General features: G+C 51.6%; 1 protein-coding gene across 3 annotated transcripts; it reads right to left on the reverse strand.

Moving 5' to 3' along the window:
• Positions 1 to 387: 387 nt before the first annotated feature.
• Positions 388 to 13,173, reverse strand: WNT2B (Wnt family member 2B). Of its 3 annotated transcripts, XM_072967986.1 has the most exons (6): positions 12,421 to 13,173; positions 6,500 to 6,720; positions 5,186 to 5,463; positions 4,231 to 4,495; positions 2,483 to 2,569; positions 1,130 to 1,248 (listed from the first exon to the last, which is right to left on the reverse strand). In XM_072967986.1, the coding sequence occupies exons 1-5, from the start codon at positions 12,606 to 12,608 to the stop codon at positions 2,499 to 2,501; spliced, it is 1,023 nt and encodes a 340-aa protein (XP_072824087.1). In that variant the 5' UTR covers positions 12,609 to 13,173; the 3' UTR covers positions 1,130 to 1,248; positions 2,483 to 2,498. The 3 variants fall into 3 exon arrangements, with proteins under 3 accessions (XP_072824085.1, XP_072824087.1, XP_072824086.1); XM_072967984.1 differs by lacking the exon at positions 2,483 to 2,569 and having other exon boundaries at positions 388 to 1,248; positions 12,421 to 13,111; XM_072967985.1 differs by lacking the exon at positions 1,130 to 1,248 and having other exon boundaries at positions 2,374 to 2,569.
• Between the last annotated feature and the right edge of the window lie 5,363 nt (positions 13,174 to 18,536).

Genomic DNA, 18,536 nt, shown 5'->3' on the forward strand with positions numbered 1-18,536 from the left:
CTCCCAGCTTCAAAGCCTAGGATCCTCTCCTAAGAGTTGCCAAAGCCAGAGACCTCTACCTGCCTAGTATACGCTGATGCCTTATGCGGGCCCTTGCGATCAGGCTTGTTACCCTCTCCCGCCTTCCATGAGTCACATACCTTTTATTTAGTGTTTTTCAAACCTGGCTGACCACCAGAATAATGCATGAGAAGCTTTAAAAAGTAAAAAGCCCAAGGCCTAGGTAGACCTACTAAATTACCCTTTCTTAGGAGTGTTCCAGGGTATGCTAATGATGCACTAGGCATGGCCTGACACTGCATGCCACTCAGTTTGAACAGGCAGAAAGTGAGCAAAAGAGGCAGTGCTGGCTGATACAGGTTGAAAAGGATAGATTGGTAGAGAATGTATGTTTGTATAGTTATGTAATTTTTTTTCTCCTACAAAGCACAGCAGTTTATAAACATATGAGCATGTGAATGGAACCTTGTCAACTATGGCTAACTCTTATCTAGCAATCCAGGCTCTTGATAATGAAAGAATGTTGTAGCTGAAGAGTTCCTTTTAGGGTACCAGGCAGTCTGCTCAAACTGACCCAGGGAAGAGATACGTAGTTTCATCTCTGTCCCATTTACCCTCAGCCAGGTAGGAAAAAAAGAAGTTCTCCCCAGGTACCCTTTCTCTTGCACACACAAGAAGTGTCAGGAAGCCAGTGCAAGGGAAAGGAAAACGAGCCTTGACCATGTGCTTCAGTGCCAACTCCTATCACTCTGAAGTCCCTCTGCCTCTTCCACTCTCCCTTCTAACCTCCAGAGTGGGGAGTCAGGGAGCAGCTCGCTGTTTTACATCCCCTATCAACTCATTCCCAGGGCTAAGGAACCAGCCAGGACCCGAGAGGCCCTCTGCATTACTCTCCCAAGTCCTTAAATAGAAGCTGTAGCAGCCCAGGGTTGAGGGTGGAGGAAGGTGTGCATGCAAAGATCTTGTGCTTTTGAGTCAGGAGGTTTGAAGTGGAGGGATGAGTGAGGTATTTATGTATTCAGGTCTGATCCAGCCACTCTGCCTTCTTGGGGGCCTTGCAAGTATGGACGTCCACAGTGTTTCTGCACTCCTTGCAGCGCACAGCACAGCACCAGTGGAATTTGCACTCACACTGGGTGACGCGGGTAACTCGAGTTGTGTCATACCCTCGGCCGCAGCACATGATTTCACAACCATCTGTCCCTTTAGATGTCTTGCTGCAGACACGGCCTGCAGTGCCTAGGGAACCTGGGTCAGGGAAGAGAGAGAGTGAGAACCAAGTTACCTCTTAGTCCAGCCGCTCTGGTTCCCTTACCCACATCCTCATGAGGAAACCATAAAGAATCCCTTTTCCTGAAAATATACCCACTAGCCAAAATGATCATCTCCTCACTGCCCTCTGCACCAGGCTTGTTTCTTACCACCAGCAAGGCTCCCCAAAGACCACTGACTCTTCCTGCAGTGCCTTCCCTGCCAATATACATCTTCATAGCCCCATTCAAAGCCTAGCCTTAAATACCGTAATTGTTCAGACTGGGTGAGGGCTCCCTATTTTATGTGTGAAATTTTCCATAATAAAAAAAAATTTTTAAAACAGCCTATAATTTCCTCTTTCTAAGAGGTTTTGCTACAACTCTAATCCAGCTACCATTTGTGAGTATTTTGGTCCTTAGTTTATATTTCATTAAGTTGTACTAAACAGGGAAGTCATATTGCATGACCATTAAAAGCATGAGCCTGATGTCAGATTGTTTAGGTTTAAAATCCAGGTCTTCACTTCTTAGCTGTGTGATCTAGCAAGTTAATCTCTCTGGGCTTTCGTTTTCTCCCAAGAAAAGAGGCATAATAGTAGCACCTACCCAGCAGATTGTTATGTCTATAATCTCTGTTCAACTGAGGAGGGGAACTGATTAGCATTACTGGCAGGAGGCATATCTCTAAGGAATTGCTAAAGAATATCCCTTGCCTTACCTCATGGTAGGAACTCTTGAAGGGTAGAGACGGTGTCATCCCTCTGCACAGAGATTACTCACAACCTCATTCTGACTGATTTATGCAAAAGAGATACTGCCAACAGATGACAAAATCATAGAATTTTGGATGGGATGGATCCTAGAGAATATCTACTTCAACCCTGTCCCAGAGAGAAAGTGACTAGCCTGGGGGCTCAAGAGGGGAAATAAATTAACTGATTTCTATAGCAGTAGTCTCCCCATGTGCCACTGGACGTGGACGGAACATGCTAGTACTTCTGCATTTGTTTTTTATCCCATCAATTTAAAATATCTATTTTGTATGTATGCTTTATAATGCACACATCAGTATAGTGGGACATAGATACAATTCGTAAGTAAATATACATTTTTTGGAGGTATGTGCGCAAATTGTTTTTTAATGATAGGAGTATACAAGCCAAAATGTTAGGAGACCACTGCTCTAGAGAGTGGGCTGACGAGGTCTACTACATATGTTACTCTCTTACCTTCAAGGGCTGGGTCTTAAGTCATGTCTCTTGTGCACCAAAAGCCTCTTCTGCATTCTGGAGCTGAGCTGTCCAATGTAGCAGCCACTAGCCAAATGTAGTCATTTAGATTTAAGTTAATTAAAATTAAATAAATGTTAATACTTAGCTCCTCAGTTATACTATCTATATTTCAAGTGCTCAGTAATCACACGTGACTAGGTGGCTACTGTACTGGAGAGCACAAAGGGAGAACACTTCTATCATCGTAGAAAGTTCAGTGGGACAGCACTGCTTTTTTGGAGTACTGGCTCCACACTCCCTTCTGGGATGACTCGTACCCTTTGAATTCCAGGCCCCACTTTGGGTTTTATGAGATCTAATTTTATGCCTCTTGAGAAAAACCAACACACATATGACTCATGCTCCGTCCTAACTCCAAAGATCCTTCCCCAAAGGTGCATTTTAGGATGATAGCATAGGCTTGAATAGCACAGCCTCGGATGTTGTGGAATTATTTCTAGGCACTTAGAGAGTAGCCCTCTGAATTACACCACGTGGGAAGAAAACAAACTGAGTGGCAGGAAATCACTAAGAGAATCAGAAGTGCTTTCTCAACCTTTTTTCTCCTAGCACCCTTCAAAGTACACAAACTACTTTCTCTGTTACTTGGGTGGAGTCCCACCCTGTGTCTGTGCCCAGTTTTGCTCCAAGCCAGTTGCCTCTCCAGGAAAGACAGTGATGCATGAAAGCAAATAGTATGAAGGACAGCCGAGATTTCTGACTTCCCCTTACCCAAGTCCAGACTGCTAAGTCTGCAGAAAAGAGCCTGAGAGCCCATGACAGTAACCAGGGGAAGAGCAGTTCTGTTGTGTCACAGGGTGTTCCTAGTTTAACATTTCTGAGCCTGAAACATGAGCCAGGATAGTAACTTCCACTCTTTTGGTGGGATACCATATCACCTTCCAGCATTCTCAAGAATTCAACCACAGATATCTGAACAGATTAAAAAATGATTTGCTGCTTTCTGCCAGGGGTTAGCCTTTGGTAGAGATCTCTTCCTTGCTTCCCCAACCCCATTTTAGAATCATCAGTAGCAGCACACTGGCTAACCCCTTCCAAGGTCATCCATGGTCTATTTCCAACCTGTCTGTCTACGTTTAATCTCCCTTACCCAAAACGTTCATTCAGTCAGCAATATTCAGCTCTCCATTCCTGGAACAGATCATGTGCTCTCCCACCTACCGCTCAACTCACGTGCAGAGGATACCCGCCTGTTCTCTCTGGCTACCCACATAATCCCCACACTTTGAGAAACAAATGTCACATTTTCCAATAAACTTTTCTTGATTTCTGTCTTTTGCAGTTGCATTTGTCTGCCTGTTATATCTCATTTCTTTAGCTAGACTGTGAAAAGCCAAAACATAGACTCCATCTTACGCTTCTGCGTAGCCCATACATTGCTTGGTACTGAAAATGGGTGATTCATTTAAACATTCACTGAGTAGCTCGTACTGTACCCTAGATGCTGGGGATATAAAGGAGTGGTGTCACCTCAGGCCGCATGGTGCTGAGTCTAGCCTCCTCTGTGGGCAGATTTGGGCCTGGCAGACTGGGCATAAATCAACAATCTGACAAGGTTTAAATGTCTGACTGATTCCTCCAGTGGCTCCTCTTTCCCAACTCCTGAGGTGTAACAGACCACAATTAACTGGAGGTGCTGCGCTAAGAACTGGGGCTTCACGTTCCTACCTGCTTTCCTTACTCACCTGCAGCCTTGTCCAAAACACAGTAGTCTGGGGAGTTGTCAAAGTAGACAAGGTCAGTCCGGGTGGCACGGCGATAGCCTTGGCGGGCTGCTGTGAAGTTGACACCATCCTGGGTGGCCGTCACCTGCACGGCCCCGTCATAGCGTCGCCGCAGGTAATCACCTGTGCGGCGGAAGTCTGAGAGAGCACGCCAGCAGGTGCGCAGAGTACAGGAGCCACTCACGCCGTGGCACTTACATTCCAGCTTCAGAAACCGCCGCACAGCCTGGGAGGTGGGGAGGCAGGTAAGGGAGAGGCAGCCAGTCAAGGTACTTTATGTCATCCCCAGGACTAAAAGCATGAGTGCGCTGAGGTCTGCTGCTCCTGGCCCTGGCTGGCCAGTGGAGCCACTGGTTGGTCTCTCCCTAGTCGGATCCCACCCTTTCTTCCGGCTCAAACTCAAGAACCTCTTCTCCCAAGAAACCTTCCTGGACCAACAGTGCTTTCCTTTTCACCAAAGCCCACTTTAACTTTAAAGCCCCAGGATTCTGTTTCACTGTTACGGTACGCTGGCACGTGCTCTAGTTTTCATGTGATTTAGAGTCAAGGTACCTTGCCTTCCGCTTTTGTTGCATGTTATTGTCCAGCACAGTACTAAGCATTAGGAGGTACTCAAAGACCAGTGAACTGACTAAACAAGCTCTTAACCACCTCACTCTTTATGGAGGCAGTTCTTTTCCTTCTTAAGTTATTTCCCTTCTTTTCTCCACCTTTCCCTACTTTCCACCTATGTGAAGACTCTCTATGCACCAGGGTGAACCTAGGCATTCCTAAGGTACCTTGTATTCTCTGTTCCTGTTCCAGGGGTTGGGGCTTTTGGGGCTTCAGTGCTTCCACCTTCACATTCAGTCCATGATCACACAAACTGGTCACCCCCAGTAAATATGAATGTACACGTGCAGACATGAGTACTGACCGTGCGACCACAGCGGTTGTTATGTAAGTTCATGAGAGCCCGGGCATCCTTAAGCCTCTTCTCCTTGGCATCCACGAAGGCCTTGGCAAAGCGAACACCATAGTGAATGTTGTCACTGCAACCACCCCAGTCAAAGTCCCCACGTTGGTCATGGTGTCGGCCACGGGTATAGGGGTCACAGCTGCACACACTCAGTTCACCCTGGCTACAGGCCCGAGTGATAGCGTGGACCACTCCTGCTGAAGAGATGGCATATACAAATGCTGCCTCCCGGCTACCTGGAGAGAAAGGTAGAAGCATGTTTTAGGAAAGAGGCCCCTGTATGTCACCAGCCCACACAACCTCCAACTCTGAAACCTGTTTCCCTTTTCTTCCCAGGGCAACCTCTGCACCTCCTTTATTCAAGGTACCCTTCCCTTCCAAGAGCATTCCCCAGAGTATCTGACCTCTTCCCCCAGCCCTCACAGCTCTCTATCCACTTCTTTGTATGTCTGACCTCTTTGGCTGACCTGTACTTCTTCCTTCCAAACTCCCTGGTTCCATCCATTGAAGAGTTTCACAGTGAATCATTCCCTCCCACTGAGTGCCAACCCTGGCTTAGCGAAGCCTGCCTTGGTCCACATTCCAGGCCTTTTCAGGCCCACTCTGCTGGACAGTTCCCCTGCAGTGGAGACCCCATCCCAGGGGTCATCCTATTTGGAGAGACATGAGAGACATGCTACTTTCCCCAGCCTGCTTTCTTTCCTCTCTGCTCTTGGGGATTGATGAATCATCGCTCTTGTCCTTCTGACACCTCCAGATTCTCATCTCATCCCCTTTCTCCTAGTTTACTGTTTAGCTCTGCTTAGCTTTTTTGCTGAGCCTGGTCCAAGCCGCTGACTCTCCAAATGTTTACGTATCACCTTTCTGTTTATCCCTTGCTCCCATTACTATAGTGTTGGGATTGTTGGGGTGAGGGCAGCGACGGTGTTGGTAAGAACAGAGCAGCCATTCCCAGTCCTCAGCCTTACAGTGCATGGAAACCTGCAGGCTAGGGGTTCGGTGGGGGAAGGTAAAGGTAGGAAGAAAGATGGGGGTACTAGGGAATGCTGTTACTCTGTTCCATCATCCAAGACCACCGAGATTAGAGGGGCCACTGCCTACATATCTAAGGTACTGAGGGTCTGTACCCAGCTGTATCCTGGGCTCTGCCCACAATTCTTTCTCTAATTATGAAGTAGTGTGTGGGAGGGGAGAGAAGGGATCATGGCTCCCCACTCACCACCCCAGGCATTGAAAGGGAAGGAGCTGGGGCAGGGTGGAAGAGGCCCCTACTTCTGAGCATGACTCGGCCGAAGACAGTGTGGTCCCGGTCCAGCGTGGTGCAGTTCCAGCGGTGGTGGCGGAACTGGTGCTGACACTCTCGGATCCATTCTCGGGCACCCTCACCCACCGAGCGCATGATGTCTGGGTAACGCTGGCACAGCTGCCGCTGCCGGCTCACCAGACCAGGGATATTGTCACAGATCACTCGGGCCCCCAGTGCCCCGATGTACCTGCAAGGTGGAGATGGCCTTGTCAGAGCATCCCGGCTTTTTTTCTGCATTAGGAGGGGAATAAGGAGGGGAGAGTTTGGCATTCAGACCTTGGAGAGGATCCTTCCTCTTCCCCCAGCCCGTATTCCCCAAGGCCGATGTATAGAAGCAATCCCCACAAGCTCTGAAGAAATAGTTAAGCAGTTGCAGAGAGAGTAATTGAGTGGTATCCCACCATTACCAGTTCCCCAACCAAAGGCCAAAGTGACACACCCTCCCAGAACCCAGGCCAGGCATGTGTGTCACATACACAGAAGCTGTGGGCATATCACACAAACCATCGCCTGTTTATTTAATAAACATTAAGAGCCTCACGGAAAAATAAACTAACAACACAGGAGTCTGAGACAACACTGTTAGACCCACATGTAAGAGGCACGTCCTGCATGGCTGGTCCATAAAGATATGGCTGGGGGAAGAAGGATGGAGACAGGGAGGGGCCAGTGGGAAGAGATATACTGGGCAATTTTGAGTAATGTTTACAGCTGTAGTCAGAACCATGTAGCTAAAAGTCTGTATTTCCCGTCGGGAGGCCTAGAGAACACTCCACCCCAACTCTCCTCCCCATACCCTTTGCTTCCAGGCCCCACGGCCTTTCTTAACTAATGAGTCTTTCAAAATCATCCTTCCCAGCTTACAGGGCATGATGTCCCGAATGGATGGACAGAGGGCTGTTTGCAGTGGGAAGCCAAAGGCCAAGATCTAGAGAAACAGAGTAACGCTCCTCCCTATATTCCAGTCCCCAGTCTGCCCAATGTGAACAGTTACACGGAGATCAATAGAGCGGGCTACTAAAAGCTAAGTGGGTTGCTCGAGTCATTCTCAGTTTTCTCAAGGCAATATTTTTCCTTCATTTAAATACTTTAAGCCCTGGATTCCACCACAAGCCTCAGAAAGAACATTTCAGAGAGCAGACAGGAGTGCATCATCCCCCTTTCTCCCCAAAAGGCCACCAAATGAGATCTGACCCATACACCAACTCCACAATCCCCTTCTCTCTCTCCAACACCCCCAGCGCCTCCCTTGATTTGCTGAGAATTCTCTGTTCTCCTAACACATCAAAGGGACTCCTTCTCTCCCCTCTTCTGAACAGGTGGGGGCCACGAGGGCAGTTACTGCTCCAGACAGAAAAGATTTGGTTTGGGCTGTGAATGAGCCTGTGGTTTGGGAAAGGCCTCAAAATGGGCCTAGAAGTGGGTGAGGAGAAGGGAGGGTGGCCAGTGGGGAGAAGGGAAAAGCTGGACTGTCCTGGCTGTATGTCCTCTGTAACCCGTCCCCACCCCCCCACGTTTGCACACTCGGCCCTCACCCACAGACTGGATCACCGCTGGTGACACCAACTCAAACAAACACAAGGAGGGCTGATGCTTGCCTCTTCTGGAGCTCAGCAGGGCTGATGGGGCCCATCTGTCCCGGGGGAAGGGGTGAGAGGGCTGGTCCACCACTAACAAATCCCATGGAATCAGCGTCCCCAGCACTGTCCATCAGGGCAACAGCTTCCAGGAACAAACAAAATAAACACCCCGGACTGGGCCAGGCCGGAAAGGGCTGCCTGACGCACAGCCGGGAGTTACACCCACTGCCGCGGTGCTTTGTTTGGAGAATCAAGACAGTTGGAGTTGGAGCCTGTCCCTGTCTCACCACCATTCTGCTTCCCCAGTTCAGCCCAAGTACTGCTCTAGGCAATGGGTGTTTGTTTTTTTTACTGGGGCTTGGGAAGAGGGGGGTTGGATGGGAATGGGAGACAGTAATCCAGCCCTCATGAGACAGTCTGGAGTGGGGCAGGCCAAACTCTGGTAAAAAGTCCTTCCTGTGGTCTGACTTAACTCTATGCTGCTGCAGCCCACATTGGTCCTTCTTGTTACATCCTCACTGAGCGTGGGAACATTGTTCAGTATCTAAGACAGGAAGATAATTAAGTTTCTCTACTGTCACCGTTACCCCACTAAGTAGCTGCTTCAAGATTCTGCAAAGCAGGGCACTTGCCTCCCGACCAGCAGTCAGCCCCTTGTAGTCAGTGTGGGGGCCTGCAGTGAAACAGCCTGAGACCCAGCCCATCCTCCTCTCAATTCAGCAGATGCCTGCAAAATGCCTGCCATGTGCCAAGCACTGAGCTCAGCCGTTAGGGGCACAAAAATGTTTAAGGCATCTCCCGGCTGATGGGCTGGTAGAAGGGTGAGATGCCTCTGACTCTCTAGCTGTGTTTCCCTTCCAGAAGTTTTTACTTCCTTCCCAATTTCCTGCCACACAATGCTCTCTTCACCTGCTTCCTTTGACAGAGCAGCTCATACCCTACTCTAGCTCCTTACTACTCAAGGTGTGGTCCCGAGAACCGCAGAATCAGCATCTCCTGGGAATCTGTTAGAAATGCAGAGCCCAAGGCCTCATTCCAGACCTACTGAGCTTGCATTTTATCAGTATCCCCAGGTGATGTAGGACCTGCGGCTCTACAAAGGCACAGGGTTTTCTCTGTTTTGTTCACTTCAGTATCCCCAGTACCTAGAACAATGTCTGGCACAACACAGGGACTCAATAACTACTTGATGAATAAATACCTAACCAGTCTGATTTCCCTCCCTTCTCCCCCCAGCTAGCTATAAACCTCTTTTCAATTATAGCTTTATTCTTTATCAACATTGCTGGCCTATCTGCAGATGTTTTAGGTTTCTCTCTCTTAAATGAGGCCAAGGATCCTATTTTTATTTACCCCTTTTCTTTTACAGTCCTTAGTGTATGTACATGGTTTAGCCCAGGCCATATAGGGCTTTGAACACAGGGATAAAACTATGACCTTCCCTGAATATCTTAATAACAATATCATTTACATGGCACTTTATAGTTCACAAAACATTTTTCTACACAAAAATCCTATGTGAGAGAGAGAGAGAGAGATCTCCATTTCACAGCTGAAGAAACTGATGTTCAGGGAGATTATTAATACCCAGGTCTGTCCATCAAGGCTAGTCACAGGAGAAGTGGGGTGAACCAAGGACATCTGATTCCAAAGTCCAAGCTCATTTTCAATTCCAAGCATGACAGAGACACACAGTACTTAACCAGGAGTAGACCACTCTGGTTCCAAAATTGGTGTGAACTTGAGTTTCTTGCCACTCCCCTCCTATCCCTCACTTTCTTCATGTGTGAAATGGGGATAATAATAGTATCTGCTTCACTGGATTATTTGGGGGACTGAAGAAGATAATGCTTATAGGTGCTTAGCCATAGTGTCTAGAACTTAGTAAGGGTTCATTAAATGGCAGCTGTTACTGATAACAATAATGTTAATGTTCCCCTCTCTGTGCGTCCATGAACACAGTCCTGCTCTTGTGATTCCTTACATCCACCCCCCTGCAGAAAGCAAAATGGAACAGGGAGGCACATGCCAGGAGATCCCTATTTCTTGTTCTATTTTTCATAGATTAAGTAGAGAGCATCCATTTCCTTCTGCAGTTAAAGGTCTGGAGAGGGAAGGAGTGGTTGGAGAGTAGGGGGAAGAGTTATGAGGAAGATCAGACTGTTAGCTGGTGATAGTGATGAGTGGAACACGGACACACAGAGTCAACAGGCATCTCTTCAGGGAGTTGTACAGAATATCAACTTTGCTGGGGTTTTTTCCTAAGGGAAAGAGAGGTAATCACCTTGGGGGCCTGACCTGTCTTTAGGGAGCAGCTTTCTTTTTTATCCCAGAAGTGATGACCACTGAGGCAGGCATCTGGGGCCTGCAGCTATGACCTGTGTGAGGCAAGGAGACTGAAATGACCTCTGTACTCACTGCCCATCCTAGCCCTTCCATTTCACAGGGACCGCTGAATCCCTCTGTATCACCCGCCTGCCGCCCTCCATACTAGCTTTTCCACCCAGGAGTTTTTCCAAAATCTTTAATATGAACCACATGGGGGGAGAGTAATAGAGGGAGAAGAGAAGATGGAGGGGGAGTAGCCAAGGGGACAAAATGGGGACTGGGAAGAACCCTAGTTGAGTCTTAGGAACCACCACCAGGGTGCTGAATTTACCAGTGACACTTCCTCATTTAAACACCAAGTGGAACAAGACTGCCTCCAAAATTGGTAAGAAGCAATCAAGAGTCCCTAAAAGCAAACTGCCATCTGGGATGGGCAGTGGCACTTTATCTTCTCTCTACAAAGTCACTGAAGACACAAGTCCCCAGCCAAACTGAGCCCGAAAAGGTAAAGGGTGGCTTTGATCTCACTCTGAACTTTGAAAGGCTTCTCTCCTCATCACTTTCTTCCTTTTCCCTTTCTGAAGGAATGCTTTAAGCCAGATGTAAGATATGGGCCTCCCTGTTCCCCCATCCAGAACCCCCCTCCTTGCCTTCCCCAACACTACAGAGATAAAAAAGATCCAAAGGAGAGATTTTTCTGAAACAGGAAAACGGGGTGGGGTGGGGGTAGGGGGTGGGGGGTGGTAAATGGGGTTGGAGAAAGACGCATCTTGAAATGATAGGAATCTGCAGCCCAAGCTTGCTGGCCCCTCAGCCCTTCCAGCCAAGATTCCAAGTCCTGAGGAGAGAAGCCACAGGGTGCAAGGGGAGAAGAGACCACACTTTGTGGGGTAGAGGGAGGCTTGGGGGGAGGGGCAGAATAAGGAAAGGAAGCGTGGGACACTGCATGGGTAGAGAGGGGCAATAGCCCAGTCCAAGAGGCCAGTTTGACTGGGGGGTGAAAAGGAAAGATGAGAAGACGGAGTCATTTCTCAGTTCAACTCTCTCCCTGCCCAGCCCCTAGAAGGTGGGGGCAGAGAGAGAGCAGCTCTTTCTCCTGGGAGAAAAAGATGAGTGCCATCCAGAGCTTGAGGGTGGGAAATCAGAAGAGAACAGATATCCAGTGGATTTTTAATGCTTTTTGCCTCATCTGCCGTCTTAGAAGTGTCTGGAGTCTAAAGCCTGCAAGAAATCCTAGGAGAGGATCTCTTAATGCTTTGGGGCTCCAGAAGCCTCTAGTTCTTGGAGGAGAGAGATGGGAGATGGGACCATCTGGGGCAGAACAGGAAGAAAGGAGGAAGATATCAAGGTTCGAAGTGAACCTCAAAACAGATTTAAGACAAAATGCCTAAAGTATGCAAACCCAAGTATTTTGTTTGTTTTAATTGTGGGAGTTAATGGAGTAGTTTTTTGCCTCGATTCCATTTCTAAACCTTGCACTGGGTACTGCTGCCTCACCAAAACCTTCCTGCGTTATCTGGTGGGGGTAGACTAGCGAGAGGCTCGCCCGCCCTTGGCAGCTGTCCCATTCTCCACCTCTGGGTGGGGGCAACTTTAGGCGATCAGGGTGTCCTTTTGGACGGCCACGGAAGGCCCCAGATGGACGACTGGTTCCTTGAATCCATCCTGAGAGAAACTCGGATAGTAGTTTTGCCCTAAGAGGACTGAGCTGAAATAGAGTGGGTCTGGGAAGCCTCAACGACCGGCCGTCCTTGCTCCAAATACCCAGCGCTCACATCACCCGATAGGGAAGGAGGGGCGCCCCCTTATCAACTACCCCCATCCCCGCACCCCTCCGCCATCCGGATCGTCTCTTACTCGGTCAAAGCGACAAACTAGTCTCCTGAGCCGCGCGGATGCCGGGAGCTATATTCCTTTCTGGCGCCTTCGGCCTTTCTAACCCAGCGCCTCACCCTCTCATCCCTGAGAGCCGCACTCACCACCAGGACGTGTCTACGCGGGCCGGCAGCGTCAGCAGCAGCAGCAGCAGAAGGCAGGCAAGACTCAAGCGGGCCGAAGCCCGAGAGCCGTCGAGGGCCGTGAGTCTAGGCGCCGGCGCGGGGACAGGGGCGCGGGCGCGCCGAGAGGGGAGCTGCGCGGCTTCCTCCGCACCACTCGGCCTCAGCATAGCTCCCCGAAGACTCCCGCCACGCGGCCCGGAGGGGCGTGGACGGGCACCGGCTGAGGGTACTCAGGCTGCTCCTACTTCACCCCTTGCGGGGCCATAGGGTTTGCTGGCGGCTGGGGACCTAGGGGCACCTAGAGTCCAGGAGCCGGGGCGCCAGGTCCCGGAGAGGGGCGCAGGGAGCGATGTCCGGAAGCCGACGACGGCGCGCCGAGCTCGGGGTCTGGGGTGCGCTGCCCAGGCTGGGATGCGGTGTCAGGGGGTCGGCGGCGCCGAGTGGGGCTGCGGACAGAGTGTGCGGACAGCCCCTCCGGCCGCGGGCTCTCATTGGACGGCGCGGGGCGGGGCCGAGGCCGGGGACACGCGCGGCCCTCAGGGCGGCTCCGCCCGCGCCAGCCCCGGGCGCTCTGCGGCGCCCTAGGTGTGGCGGCAGCCTCCGCCCCTCGGCGCCCCAAGCACCGCGCCGCGCCCCCACCTGCTCGCTAGGGACGCGACAGGGTGCAGCAGCGCCCTTCAGAGCTCGAAGCGCCCGGTCCCTGCCGACGCCGCGCCACCGGGTCCTAGAGCCCTTCATTCGGTAACCCCAGCCGTCGTGGGTGAAGGTCAGGAGTGCCAAGTGAGGGGGTAAACAGACACTTTACCCTGTCATCTAACCTACAGTGACACTGGAGCAAGCCACAAAGGATGCAGCCACCTCTTCGGGTCCTCTCTTCGTTCTTGCACTTCTGTGAAATGGGTAGAATCTCTGCCACGGGGAGTTGCAGGAGAATCTTTTAATTCCTTTTTCAACGCTGCCAACAGGGGCGCCACGGGCAGCAGACTTCAGGTAGGGGCTTCTCACATCTGACATCGCTGCCCCGGGTTCCTCCGACCCGCTGCTCACCGCACCCCCCCGCCCCCTACACATAACTTTTAGACGTGGCTCCCACCCGCCTGCCTGGACCCGACGCTTCCCTCCCGTGTTCGGAACGGGAATCGATGGCCGAAGCGGAGGGGCACACCTGCGGACCCAGCGCGGACTCCCCTCCCTTCCCCGCGCGGGCTCGGCTGAGCTTACTCTCTCCCGGCTTCCCCGTTGCCTCGGTCCCCCACCCCTTCGGGCGGGGCTGCGAGTACGAAAGAATCAGAAACAGCTGGGCAGCCTTCCCGAACCAGAGGCCAGGGTGGGGGTCCTGCTGAGAGAGTGGAAGCCCCGGAGCCATTTCTCTCCTTCGCCTTTCCACCCATCCTCCTCTCCACTGCCCACCCCCACCGCCGGGGGTGGGGGAGGCGTGGTAAAATGGGAAGAGGTGGAGAGGTGCTTGCTGTGGAAACTGACTTTCCTCTTCCGTCCGCACTTCCCAGGCTGGCAGGTAGAACTTCTGGAGGCGGGGTGGCCCTTAACTGAGACGTAAAAATTCTTTTTAAAACCCCGAGTCTTCCAACTTAAAGAGTCCGCCAGGGGTCTGGCTCCAACCCCTTCTCTAGCCTCAGTTTCTCCTGCCTAGCCCCTCATTCCCAGGTGTCTTTCGTGCCTCTCCCCATGATTTATCTAAACTATAAAGCCCTGGTGTAAACAACGCGCTGGAAACTGCCCACCCCCTTCAACCCCAAACTCACTGTCAGTTCTTGGTTGGGGGGTGGGGGGTCGGTGTTAGACTCCGGAGTGTGAGCGGACAGGGCGCAGCTGGCTGCAGAGAGGCTGCAGACATCCCAGAGGCAGATATGAAGGAGAAGGGCTCAGAGAGACCTTTATCCCCTCCCCATCTCTTACTCCTTTACCTCACTTTCTGTGGCAGGGAGCAGAGTGAATTCATTAATTCAACAAATATTTAGTTCCTATTCATGTGCCAGACTGTGCTAGGCACTGAGGACACATCAATGAACAAAGCAAAATGAATGATTTGTGCCATCACAAAGTTTACCTTCTATTGGGAGAAGATAGACAATAAACAGTAAACGTCATAAGTAAAACATAGTATGTTAGGAAGTTGTAAGTACAGTGGGAAGTAACAGAGTTGTAACTAGGCTGATTGGGGTAGATCTCATTAAGGTGGACATTCAAGCAAAGACTTGAAGAAGGTGAGGGGATAAGCCAGGCAGATTCTTGGTGAAGAGCATCCCGAGCAGAGGGAACAGCCAGCAGAGACTCTAAGTTGGGAGTGGGCTGATGTGCAGAAGCTAGCTAGCGGGGCCAGCCAGCTGGAGCAGACTGAGTTAGGGAGCAGAAGAGTTCAGATACCTAACAGGAGTGGTCCAAGTCATGCAGGGGAGAAGGTGACCTGGAGTCCAATGGGAGTGAGTGAGGGTTGAATACAGAGACCAAGCAGGGTCAACATGCTGGCCATATCCCTCCCTGCCAACCTGACCCTTCCCATCCCCTTCTCCTGTCTCAGACTGGGAAGCTCCAGTCAACCCTACTGTTTGCTCCAAAAGAGGCAGATCTAGACTGAGCTTCCCTGAGAGGGGCAGGTGAGAGAGGAGCAGGCCCAGGCTCATTCCCGGACAGGCCCCTTTCCTTGGACCACTCTTTCTCCTCCGCCTAGCCCAGTCCCACCCTGATGCCGGGCAGCAGTCCGCAAGCTCTGCAAGCTCTGGCAGCCTCTCCCAGACTCCCCACGTGTGTAGGCCTGGGTGTGACTCTGGCCCTGTGTTCATTTCTACATATGGGCCTGAGGTCGCAGGGTGGGAAGCTAGAGATGATCACATCAGCCCCAACCTTGGGTGGACTCGCCCACATGGGCCCCAAACTCACTAACGAGGCCCCTTCTTTGGCTTCAGCTGTCTTCATAGTCAAGTGGGACCGTGTCTTGGCACAACATAGATGCTCAACTATTAAAGCATGTTGCTGAGCTGAGGGGCCCTCCAGAACCATCAGCAGCTCCAAGAGGGAAGGCAGTGGGTGAGGGGGCAAGACCTCTCCCCAGTGCTGTCAGGCTACCTCTGCCCAAAAGTGGACAACCCAGGATGGGGTTTTGCTTCGTCTTCCCCTCCCCTCTGAGCCTCCCCGCTCCCCAGGAGGAATCCCGGGCTGCAGGAGCCAGCTGACTGCAAGAGCTGCACTCAACCACTTAACTAGAGAACAAATACAGAGCCAGAGAAGAGGTTTTCTGGGATCTGCCACTTTGGACTTCAAATCTCAAAATAAACTTCCAGTCTCAAGGTCCTAGACTCTACTGGAGAGCTCAGCTCCTCACGCAAGTGCCTGTTGTGGGGCTTCCAGGCAGAGGGTCAAGGCCAGAGCTCAGGCTAGCGCCTGACCTGCTCCTCCCTCCCATCCCTCACTCCTGTCCACCATACTTGGAGGCGGGCAGGGAGAAGTCACTGACTGGGGAGTCAAGTTCTGGTCTGGAGGGCCCTGCCTAGAGTCAGGTTGGCACTTACAGAGGATCTGCTATCCGCCTGGCACTGGCCAGGGCATCCTAAATAACACAGGAGAGAAAGGGACTTACCCCCAAGGCATTTTCATGCAAATACAGTAAAACCACCTGAGGGCTGGCAGACAGAAGAGGCCTGAGGAAGAATCCCAGAGCCCCCCGCCCCCCCCCCCCCACCAAGGCCTCTAGATTCTCTGGGGCGCCAGCAGAGCTAGGCCTCCCTTCTTCCTCAAGATGGCACCACAGCCTCCTGCCCTCTCAAAAGTCGGTGCCCCAAGGAAAAGGGTCCCCCTCACCCCTGGGTCTCACTTCATGTTCTGCTCCCACATGGGGCCACTCAGAGCTAAAATCTATCTTTTTTTCACTCCATTCTAAGCTGTGTGTGGCTGAATGATTTTGAATTTTTCCTGGCCCTTGGAAGTGAGTGGAGATGAGCTAAGGGGAGCTGGGGTGTGAGTAAACAGCTCTTACTCCACCCGGGTCTACCCCCTTTGGAGGCCCCCCCTTCCCTGGGCCCCTTTGGCGATGACCTTCTCTCTTTCCCGGTGGGTGGGAGGTGGTGTGGATGGTAACGAGCGGAGAGAAGGGAGAAAGGCCGAGAAGGGGCTGGGGGGAGGTTTGGATAGGAGTCAAGGAATTCCTGAGCCTGCTGCTTGCACAAGGGGCCCTGAGACGCCTTTCCTGAGAGTTCTTTGCAAACCAAGGCAAGTCTCATTTGAAATGGGGCCAGGTTCACCTAGGCCTCTAGTGCCTCCTGCCCCGTCTCTTCCTCCGCAGCCACACCAGGCAGGTGTCTAGGGAAGAGTAGGGAGCATGGGAAGAACCCAGGGACTTTTAAGGGGGGTGGGGTGGAGATCTATGCTTTGTACACAGCCTGACTGGCCTCTCCTTGGTATTTATGAGCTCCCAGGCGAGGCATGGAACGTGTCTCAAAGAGGCCAGGCCAAGAGGGCTTTGGAGGGAAGGAGCATCCAGCCCCTAACCAGGGAAGGGGACTCAGTGGGGCAGGGCTAGTGGCAGAAACCCTCTTCCTCTCAGCCAGTGGCTAAATTGGGTGGAGGGTAGACTGCTCCCCAAGGGGTCCTGAAGAAAGGAAAAGAGGGAGCTAAGGGAGAAGGGGAAAGAGGAGGGCTGGGGAGGCGGGACCACGGGGGCGGGGCATGGGGGTCTGGAGCCTTTTAGCACTTTGGCTGTAATCAGACTGGAGCCAGGCGGTGGGCGGGCTGACAGCCATCCTGGGCGGGTGGCCCAGGTTCTGTGTGAGGCCAGTGGGTGTGCTGCTGGGATCCTGGGTGGTCACTGACCAGCCTAACCCCAAGGGAGGGTGGTCCCACTTTGCCCCCAGCCCCCCTCTCACAATCTGCCTATATCAGATAGGCTAAGCACTGAGCGCTCTCTCCCCACCACCTGTTCAGGGCCCCAGAACAATCTGGAAGTGAGATTTGCTTCCACTGGACAACAATCTGCAGAGCCCACTGTCTGCCTCCCTCCTACTCTGCCTTCCTCGGTTCACTCTGCCTCTCACTCTTCCCGTGTCTCTTTCCTGTGTCTCCGTCTCTCTGAGTCTGTCTCTGGCTCTTATTTCCGCTCCTCTCTCGTGTGTCTGTCTCTCTGTCTTCATTTATCTCTCTGTGTGTCTATATCTGCCAGGTTTTCCTCCTCTGGCGGAACCTCTGTCTCCCTATCATTCTGTCACGCCTCGTCTCTTGATGTGTATCTCTCTTTCTCTCCATCTTTTCCTTTTGTGAATCTGTATGACTTTCTTTCTCATTCTTCTTTTACTCTCCTCATCTCTCTCTCTCCATGTCTTTTTTGATTCTCTTTGTCCCTGTGTGTCTGTGTCCCTCTCTAATCACCTCCATGTGTATCTTTGTTACTCTGTGTCTGTCTCTCTCTTGCCCTGTCTTACACCTTCTCCTGCACTCTCTCCAACACAGTGCACAGTGCACTGGACTGAAAGAAATCAGTTTTTTACCCCCAGCTCAACCATGCACAATTTTCATGACTCTGTATATCACTTTCCCACTCCTGGCCTCAGTTTCCTCACTGGTGAGACAAGTAGAGTGGGTGTCTATTTCCCTCTGTTCGGGCCTCTTTTTGTCTTTATCCCACCCTGTTGTCCGAGTCTTCTGCTTCTCTGCTTCCTAAATTTGACCCTGAAGTTAGGACTCTAACCTCCTTCAGACCCCAGTGGGAAGGGATCTCTGTTACTATCAGCCAGCGGGCCCCCAAAGGAGAACTCCTCACTTCTTTACCCTCTTAAACATCAGGGTAGATGAGGTCCCTTTCTGGGGCCATGTCTGGGATACAAACCAGATTAGCTCATCTCTCTAATCCTCTTTGTGCTGGGGCCTCTGCCAGGCAGGGACACCCACAGCGCAGAGAGAGGGTGTGTGTGTGTGTGAGTGTGTGCACATTCTTGGAGAAGGCAGGACCAAGGTTCTCCTCCCTCTGTTACCCCTCCTGCCCGAAAAGCCCAAATCAAGCCCTCACTGTGTAAGAAATCTCATCAGGCTTGAGCAAATCAGGCTTTTTTCATAATCCCAGTCTGTTTCTCCCCTTCCCGCCCCATCTC

Source organism: Vicugna pacos, chromosome 9, assembly GCF_048564905.1.
Source record: "Vicugna pacos chromosome 9, VicPac4, whole genome shotgun sequence".
Taxonomy (NCBI): domain Eukaryota; kingdom Metazoa; phylum Chordata; class Mammalia; order Artiodactyla; family Camelidae; genus Vicugna; species Vicugna pacos.